Source organism: Carassius gibelio, chromosome A1, assembly GCF_023724105.1.
Source record: "Carassius gibelio isolate Cgi1373 ecotype wild population from Czech Republic chromosome A1, carGib1.2-hapl.c, whole genome shotgun sequence".
In the NCBI taxonomy this organism is placed as follows: Eukaryota; Metazoa; Chordata; class Actinopteri; order Cypriniformes; family Cyprinidae; genus Carassius; species Carassius gibelio.
Genome location: NC_068371.1, coordinates 11,549,410 through 11,559,201, shown reverse-complemented (window position 1 = coordinate 11,559,201; position 9,792 = coordinate 11,549,410). Strand labels below are relative to the sequence as shown.

The window sequence follows — 9,792 nt, the reverse complement described above, 5'->3', positions numbered from 1 at the left end:
AAGCATGAGCAGCCATCTGTTCTCTATTCTACAGCTCTCACGGTACTTACACCGATCGGTCTGCACAGCACATCACCTGTATTTAGGCCATAGCTCACTGTAAACTAAATGTTGGTTTCGAGAAACAAACCTGACAGAAACTTATTTTAAAAAGTGGACCTCAATCAAAAGTCAATGAATAATTTGCACAATACAGCACTGGGCATAGGCTTATATAGGTCACCAACTGGCGATATGCGTCCATCCGGATCACGAAGCCTTTTGACATTATAAAATAAAGATAGAATAGCATAAATGCCAAACACAGTTTTCTAATAAAATCAAATTCAAAATAATATCAAAAATGGGTCGAAGGGGTGGTTCGACCAGGAAGCAATACAAGCTAGAACCCCCATTGTCACAATAAGACGTAGCACATTTGACAAATAACAAGAATCAGTGAGTCGGCTCTTCTTGAATTGGTTCATTGAACCGAATCGATCGAGTGAACAGATTCGCTAAAATGAATCCAACGTCCTTGTTCTAGTGTTCTCTGTTCTGAGACTGAGACACACACACACACACACACAAGGAGTGAATGTTGAGTCCTGTAGAGCCAATGAGCTGGGACCGGATACGATATATCCTCTGGGACAACAGCTACTCTGTTCACCCCCTTCACTTCCACATGACGCCATTTACAGAATAAACCCGACCTCCTCTCCGGAAAGAAGAAAAAACAAGAGCTGAAAAACTTGAAATCAGCACAGTGTGTGCCATGCAGCCAAACATTCAACTTGCAGACCGCAACGCTACTTCGTGAAAAAAAAAAAAAAAGTATTTAGCGTTTTCATTTTTTTCTATAAACTCGGCTCATTTTGTTGGATTCTGGAACTTATTCTCTTTTTGGCATAATTAGTGGTTTAAAAGCATTAGTTAAACTGCACCACTTGGAATCAAATTCAGATGTTATTGTTTCGCGCGAGCTACGCGGAAAAATACGCAAATACGAGGACGCGCGAGTGTTTGCTGTCGTCGGGATTTTTGTGAATGAATCTCCCAATGAACTGAGGATTTACCAAAGAGAAATTCCTACTAGTAGGATATACTCTTCACAACACAGCTAGGGGGTTGAGGTGGTGAGATCACGGTAAGTGACATGCGATACAACTTTTTTGCAGCGGATTTTGACAGATTTTCACTTTAGCTTCGTTTATTGTTTGTTTAGTCCTGCATTATATTATAGCTACTCCTTCGTGACTTTTTCCAGTGCTTATGCTCCGCGCCATTCTTGCAGCTGTGCAAATTGTTGCCATACGGATCTGTTCCCTACGTACGTACTTTGACTTGCTGTTTATTTTAAAGTTGCGAATTAATGAACAACGTCATCTACAGCTGCACGTTTATAATAAAAACCATTACTTAGACCCACTATGATTTTGATAAAAACTTCACAAATTTATATTTTTGTATAATTTAACGTTATGAATAGACATTGATAAATGTCTTTTTTTTTTTCATTCTTTTTCTTTCAATCAAAAACCTATAAAACTTTGCGCTAAACATTTTAATAACAAATAAATAAACCTTTGGCTGCTGATGTAATATATATATATATATATATATATATATATATATATATATATATATATATATATATATATATATATATATATATAATTTTATTTATTTAGTTTTTTTGGGCTTAACCAAGTTTCGTACTGTTATGAAGTTAGAATGCATGCTGATAACCCAGATCAGAAGTTTAAATAGCAGTGAGGAGATAAACAGATGTTTAACAGACATTTTGCTGATGGGGCCTCTCCTTGGAAAGAGAGATTGTGCATTGATATGGTAATTTGGGGTAGTGTTATTTAGATTGAACTCAACTGGTGCCGAGAGTCCCGGCAGAGACGTATGGTTTCAAGGGTGTATTGGTTTTTGTTTTTCCCCACTTCAAGACGTGGATATTTTATTTTTCTGTATGTAAGTTTATTATTATTATTATTATTATTATTATTATTTGTGCCAAGAGCTCCGCCCTCCATTTATATCATCATAATACATTTATGGACATCATGTTATTGCTCCTATGCACCCAGATGCTAGATATTAAAATTGGCACTAATACTATGGAAATGTATTCTGGTATATGTGAACTTTTACATTAACTTTACCTGCATCATCCAGGTACAAGACCACCTTTTCTTCAATTTTTATAATAATTGCAATTTTAAATTATTTAAATGATTTAAATATATATATATAATTTTGGATCCTTATGACTAAAATAATAGCTTGAACTAGAAAACAAAGTTAAGTTGGGTTGGCTTTTATTTATTTTTATAATTTTTTTATCATTTAGTTAACCTATACATTTTAAACCTATACCAAAACGGCAAACAAGTTATAATTGCCTCTGCAAGGAATGAGCGCAGTGAGCATGGTGTTTGCAGTGTTACAATAAAAAGACAAGCTACACAAAATCAACACAAAAAAAGTAAATATTCAGTTAAAAGTTAATTGTATAGCACTTGTTTACAGTACACTTAAATTTCCTACAAGTAAGCCAAAGATGATGATTGTTTCAATAAATGTACAGCTAAGTTAAGTTAAGGGTGTATATAGGAACACATTTTAGAATGGTCTAAAACTTTTGTTGTTGATAGATAAGGAAGATGATTGTGCAGAAGACAAACCTATATATTGCTCTGCAAAGGGATCCTTATTTATTCTTGATCTGATAATGTGCAGCACCCGAGACACTGTAGAGCAAAAGTGGTTTTGAGTTTACTAGATGTTCCATGAACTTGATAGCTGCAGGTGGTAAAGGTCTGCCCCATTGATGATCAGCCTTCCAGGGCTGTAGAGGTGGGGAGTAGTTGGGAGATTTGCATTAAGGAGCTTACCATCTGCCTTTTCTTTTTGCCTAGTTTGTATGATTTACATATGGTTAGTTTATGGGATTTTACTTCCCTGTACGCACTCGTTTAACTGTCTGCCTTTCTCATAGGACTTCAGATGTGTTCAATGCCAGCCGGAGAGTTCCCACTTCAGAGTAAAGATGGAGATGAGAGCTCAAAATGGCGGCAGCGGCTCCTCTGGCTTGCTGCTAGCTTTGCGTGACAGTGGCGGACCCCAGACTGGGGATTCAGAGCCTTTGGAGGGTCAGGTGCTCTCCCTGGACCAGATCAGGACCATCCGCAGCAGCAATGAGTACACAGAGGGCCCGACAGTGGCACCCCGGCCACCGGCCTCCCAGCAGAAAACGGACTCGCAACCTTCCAGCCCAACTTCCACCTCCTCCATTGAGCTCTCTGAGCATAGGAACTCCCAGAGAACCCAACAAGCTGGACAGCAGACTCCTCAACCAGCACCTCAGTCACCAAGGAGTGGCGTGAGCAGATCCATCAGTGGCACCAGCGATGGGTCAGTCAGTACTGCCAGGGCCAGTACAGGCAGCACTTCATCGGAACAAAGACTTTTGGGAAACACCGGTGGGACGGGTGATCGGGTGGTGAGGGTGCAGCCCAAACGTTCAGAGCTGAAGCAGGATGAACTAAAGCCCTTGGAGACAACCCCAGGCCAGCCCGGGGATGGAAAGCACTCAAATCGCTGTGAGGACTGTGGCCGCTGCAAGTGTGAAGGGTGCACCTGCCCTCAGACCCTTCCGTCCTGCTGGATGTGTGGTCGCAGGTGCCTTTGCTCGGCGACAACAACGATGGACTACGTTACCTGTGTCTGCTGCGTCAAGGGTCTCTTCTACCACTGCTCCAGTGATGATGAGGATGTGTGTGCGGACAAGCCCTTCTCTTGCACCCAGTCACATTGCTGCATGCGGTGGTCGGCAATAAGTGTCCTGGCAATTTTCCTTCCCTGCCTGCTCTGCTACCTCCCGGCAAAGGGCTGCGTGGCGTTGTGCCAAGCATGCTACAACTGCACCAGAAAGCCAGGATGCCACTGCAAATACAAAGGAATTGAGAAATAAACCAGGATTGGTTCCTGAAGTAGGACTGAGAAGATAACCTTTTCAGGGACTATCTTCAGAGCAGTGGAAGAATATTCACAAGTTGTTGTAGTTTTGGCACTGTAGACCATGAGGTGACATTGGATTGGCGGGAAAACTGGTTTGAAGTGGTTTGCTTGTTTGTTTGTTTTTGCTTTTCTCTTATCCACTTTCTCTCTTTCTATCACTCTTTAAGGGGGATAATGTTTTCGTTTTAAACTGAAGTCCAGAATGTTAGCCCTATTGACATTCAGTAATATGACTGATAAAGGTGACAGACTCTCCTAACTAACTTTTTTTGTGAATAGTATCTGCAAAAGTATGTAAATTAGCAAATGAGCTCTTTTTCTGAGAGATTTTATTTTTGTACATATAATATTTCAACTGTGAAAAGCATTGTGCCAAACCAGAGGCACCTTGACAGATCCATATATATGACGCATATATAAAACTTGTATAGTCTTGTACATTCATTTCGAATGTATATCAATCACTCTTGATATTTTGCCTTATAGAAGAGAAACCTTTTACATGAATTATCCCTACAGCTATACTTGTAAATTGTACAGTGACCCTAAGGAAAAAAAAAAAAAACTTTATTTTCTAATTTCAACACATTGTTTAGTGTAAAAATATTTATTTGAAGTTTTATTATTTTATAAAGTAATATTTATTTTCAGAGGCATCTTTATAGGCATCACCCCAACTCTGAGAAACAAAACCTACTCTGTTATTGCTGCAAAAAAAGGGTGGCAAGGGTGTAAAATCTGATGCATTTGTTCACTATTAAATAGAAAATATATTAACGTTTTGAAATTAAACAATGCATTTTCTCTGTTCTTTATGGCCTGCTGTTGACCTTGTTTTTTAGCCTTTGAGCACAAAGACCCATTTCAGAAAATCGACTGTGTTTTCAATTGCCTTTGTTTACCCGACGGATCTTCTGTCAGGCTCGCGTTTCACTTTGCGTTTATGATGACAGCGATGATGTTCGCAGAGCTTCAGTTTCGAGGTCATCTGAAAATAAAGCGATGAAAGTGATAGTGTACGCTGGCAAATCAGCAAAATAGGTGCGTTACTGAGAGATTCTATCGATGAGATCTTCCTGCACAAAGGAGATCAAGTGAAGTTTAATATAGCTCACTGTAAATGCCACATTGACTATTGTTTGGTGTTGACAGTTATTTCATGAATGATCTTGCTTCAAACCGTGACCATTTGTAGACATGGGTGTAATCCTCACTGGAAAATTGCAGAACTCCGTTAGTTTGTGCTGTTTTGGTGGACCAAGAAAACTCGACAAGTTTTTAGTTATCTAATAGTCAGACTGAATTTAGATGTCTGTGCATACAGATCAAGTCATCAATTATGATTAACAATAATTAACACCAATACTTGGAACAACATCTTGTCTGATAAAACCACCCAAACAAACTGATCTCATATCATGAACAACCCGGTTCCTTTACAAAGAAGCCCTGATCTCGAGCCAGACCTTCAGGGGTAACTTCCAGCCTCCCCTGCCAGCAGCGGATACTGGCTGCATTTACTTCCATGGGAAACATCTGGCACTGGTTTAATCATTGAAGTATGCAAACCACTAGTTGACATCAGGAGAATCAGAGATCGTTTTTGCTGGCAAGCCATTGTTTGCTACAATTCTTCCAATCCTTGCTTGTGTATGGAAACTGCCATGTGGAAATATTAAGAGTAGATATGGTATACGTAAGATGCTTTATTAATTCTGCTTTTGAGGAAATGTTTGCCCCCTAGATACTCTGCAAGTTGATTGTTGATTGGTTGTGTAAGGTGTGACCTTTAACCTATTTATATTAAGGAACTCTGAAAGGGAAATATGATTCTTAAAAAAACTTAAAGAAAACATAACTGATAACTCTGTTTGCATTATCTTTCTCATTATTTAACTTGATTTGAATGAGGCATGAGAAAAATCACTTGAAATAGATATGATTTTAAAGTAGTGGTTCTCAAATTCAGGTCTCAGATTTTACATTCCAAATAAAGTGTCATGCATTTGCACCAAAATCCATTAGAGTTTGAATGGTCTACAACAAAAAATGCACAGATATATGGTTAGTTGCAGTTTTAGTGGTTTTCATCACTGCAAACCATCAGTTGGGAATCCCTCTTTAAAACTAAACAGCTTAAAATGTCCTGGTCATGATGTTGATTCTACATTGTTTATAGTAAATGTGTTTAAAATAACATATGTTGATCTTGTAATGCATGCATGCCTCATTTCATTTAGTCACAAAGTAAAAGGCTGTGCCTATTTCCCATTTTCTTCCCTGTGACATGATGTGCACTACTGACATTCGCACTGTTGGTTCAGCATGTTGGCGCATGTTTGTTTTTTGCTGAGGTTTTGAGTGACAGCCAGCCAGCTTTCACCCCTCGGTAGGGATGAGCCCCCTTCCATGTTTACGCGGCAAAAAACAAAACTGTCCCGATCGCTCGAGTGTGTCGTCTTCCGGCTTGCCTCCAACCCATTGTTTTAAGCTGTGAATGGCAGGGCAGTGACGGGGGGTTGATTTGCCCAAGAAAGCCCTGCAAAGGGTTAAAGACATTACTTTGAATGACAATAGGCCAACAGTTTACCCCCACATTCGAACCCTTGGGTATTCACCATCTTTTCAATGGTCCTCAGTTATTTCACCGCCTCTTAAGCCTCTTCAACTACCTGCTTGGTATTCTCACAGGGCAGCCTTTGAGTGTCTGTGTCTGTGTGTGTGTGTGTGTGACAGCACGCACGCGCATGTTTCCTACTTTGCGTGCGAGTGTTTAGCAGCCACTAAATGTGTTGTTATGGGTGCAGGCAGCACAAAAGAAGGATAGAGGGGAAAAATGACACCCTTTTGAAAGAGCTGCAATTGCATGCCAAGTTCAAGAGAAATGGAGAAATATAGATTTCTCCAATGAGCAGAAAAAAATGAAACCGATAAAGGCTGGGAGGGTTGACCTCAATAAACAGACAACAGACGGGACGGAACTTACTTTGTCTAAAAATTAACACTAGTATTAAGTGCTCGCCTAGGCCAGAACGTCAAGTAATTGTCAAAAGGAATGGATTAGACCATTGGGAAGTTATTAATTTGTCATTCAAGATGTTATGTACCCATCAGTTGATGTTTGGTTTTTGTTTGAAAGGGTATTGATTGCTTCCATCCTCATTCTAAATGTAACCATGACAATAACGACAAGCTAAACAAGCAAAGAGAGATAACCTTGACTGTTTACCACGGGACTAAACTTGGGTTTGAGGGTTTAACACGGCAAAACATAAAAAGAAAACAAAAAAAAAAGAATGTGGTCAGCTGAAACTAACTGAAAGGCACCTAACAGAACAAGATAAAATGCATTTTAAAGATACTTAAATAAACTTTGATGTGTGACACTGGACCACAAAACCAGTCTTAAGTGTAAATTTTAAGTTTTGATGTATTTACGGTAGGAAATTTGCAAAATATCTTCATGCAACATGATCTTTAGTCATTATCTAATGATTTTTGGCATGAAAGAAAAAGCATAATTTTTGGCTATTGCTAAAAATATACCCCAGCAACTTAATACTGGATTTGTGGTCCAGGGTCATATATATATATATATATATATATATATATATATATATATATATATATATATATATATATATATATATATATATATATATTATGAACAGGACCTCAGATCAAGAGAGACACCCCCTTTAAGCAAGAGCAAGGGAGTCTGAAAAAAAAGAGCGAAAGAGAGAGAGAGAGAGTAAGCAGCAAAGCAATTGGAAAAGCCCCCAGAGCGTCTCTTTGTTGGTTTTAGCTGGGCCCCGGAGCTCATGCCCCGTTCTGAAGCCCAGATCTATTCAGTCTGCTCATCAAGGCAGAATACTCAACAGGAAGGAAGGAAGCAGCCCATTCTTTATACGCCCATTGTCTGACCACCAGGCTTAAGCAATCAAACAGCTATGTGCCGAAAGAGAGAGAGAGAGAGAGCGAGCAGGATGAGGAGCTCGCTGGGGGCAGGGAACGAGAGCCCATGGTCTGTGTTCCATCCTGAAGTTTTTATCTGTGTCTCTGGCAGTCAGGGGCTTCCCGATTTCATCACAGAGGCAATATGTATGCATTTTAAAATATGTTCTGATTCTGATTAAAAACAACATTGGCTTCGTACACAAGTAACTTTCTTTGAACTTTAGGGTGGAAACATACTTTACACAAGTATGCAGACATTGCAAATGTGCCTAAGATAAAGAGGGTTTGGTTAAAGTTACCATCAAGTATGTGCTCCAAACAGAAGTGTCATTAAGCTAAAATTCTATAAAATGTTGACTGTTTTTCTTGCCTTAATCTGCTAAGGTTCTCTTCAAACTATTGTTCCACTAGTGCTTGATCTAAAAGAGAAAAGTGACTGTAGAAAATACAGTTTATGCTAATGTAGTGCCCCTTGTGGCATCGCTGGGAATGCAATGTGCAAGTGTCCTCTGACACTATATATATATATATATATATATATATATATATATATATATATATATATATATATATATATTTTTTTTTTTAAATTTAAGACACACTTATAAATTTGTGGTACAATCATAAATAATAAAAACGTACAAGTGCTACAATCTTACTTGTATAATTTGCTTCCACCCGTTTAAACTTATACTGTGAAATTCTGCAGCATTTTCTCGCTCTGCAAACTCAAACTACATTCTAAAACTCGTCCTGACATTCCTGCCTGAATGAGCCTTCGGCTTTACCCCAAGGCAGGGGAAGATTAAGTTTCCGAGAGAAAGAGGGATGAAATTCCATAATTGCATGGTCCTTTCTCTTCCACCCTCCTTCTGCGCCTTCCCACCCTTTCTCATGTCAACAACAAGCACCAAATCTTTTCAAAGCTTACATCATCAAATGCAATCATTGATAATACCTCTTATTTAAAAATGACAATATACTATGATTATTTTGACTTTAAAATAAATATTTGTTAAATATAAAAATAACTTATGTAGCTTATTCATAGTCACTTATTCTGTGGACTTTGACAAATGTTTCATTTAAAATTTAAATAAGTAATTTTTTCATCAAATTTTATATAAAATTACATAATTTTGTATTAGTTGTGGCAGAACCTTAAATTGTGAAGTTTGAGGAGAAATGTGATTACTTTTCTAAGCAATCGGGCTTACAATTTTACCGAATAAAAAAATCAACTGTAATTTAATGTAAATAAATTTAATACAATACAATACAAAAGACACATCTACTGACCCGAATATCAAAAAGATGGATGTTTAAGACATATTCCAATAATCAATCACTTAGCAACCGCCCAGAACCACCTAACAACCAGCATTTCTGTAGTGACTTTTGCATCATCAGGCATCAATCACATTTCCTTGCATAAATGTCAACTATATTACACAATATAGTCCTTACAGGAACTTCAAGCTTCGAATCGTGCAGCCTAACCTCAAGTTTAAAAACTGTTTAAAATCACAACTGGCATGTAGGTATACAGACACTCTCACACACACACAGGATATGGACATGACTCTCTGTCAGTGACGAGAAAGCACCTCACAAATGTGTTTCTGAGAAACTTTATCTTGTCTGCCATTTCCTGTGGAAACTAACCACACAATCCATCCACTAACAAACACGACAATGAATAGACCACACATTGCATCACATGCAGTGGCCCCAGAAAGTATTTGGACACATTGATGCTAAAGTTAGATTTTGAAATGTCACTGCATTAGAACAAAACAAGTTCTCTAAACAAAAAACATT

General features: G+C 38.3%; 1 protein-coding gene across 1 annotated transcript; it reads left to right on the top strand.

Annotated features, from left to right (window-relative positions):
• Positions 1-575: 575 nt before the first annotated feature.
• LOC127994405 (protein sprouty homolog 2-like) lies at positions 576-4,829 on the top strand. Its single transcript, XM_052591805.1, has 2 exons — positions 576-1,129; positions 2,993-4,829. Exon 2 carries the CDS (start codon positions 3,044-3,046, stop codon positions 3,965-3,967), a length of 924 nt encoding a protein of 307 aa, XP_052447765.1. The 5' UTR covers positions 576-1,129; positions 2,993-3,043; the 3' UTR covers positions 3,968-4,829.
• Positions 4,830-9,792: the final 4,963 nt, after the last annotated feature.

What these genes read in the sequence shown, in the direction of transcription:
- LOC127994405 (XM_052591805.1), top strand. Translation starts at nt 3,044, where the DNA reads ATGGAGATGAGAGCTCAAAATGGCGGCAGCGGCTCCTCTGGCTTGCTG.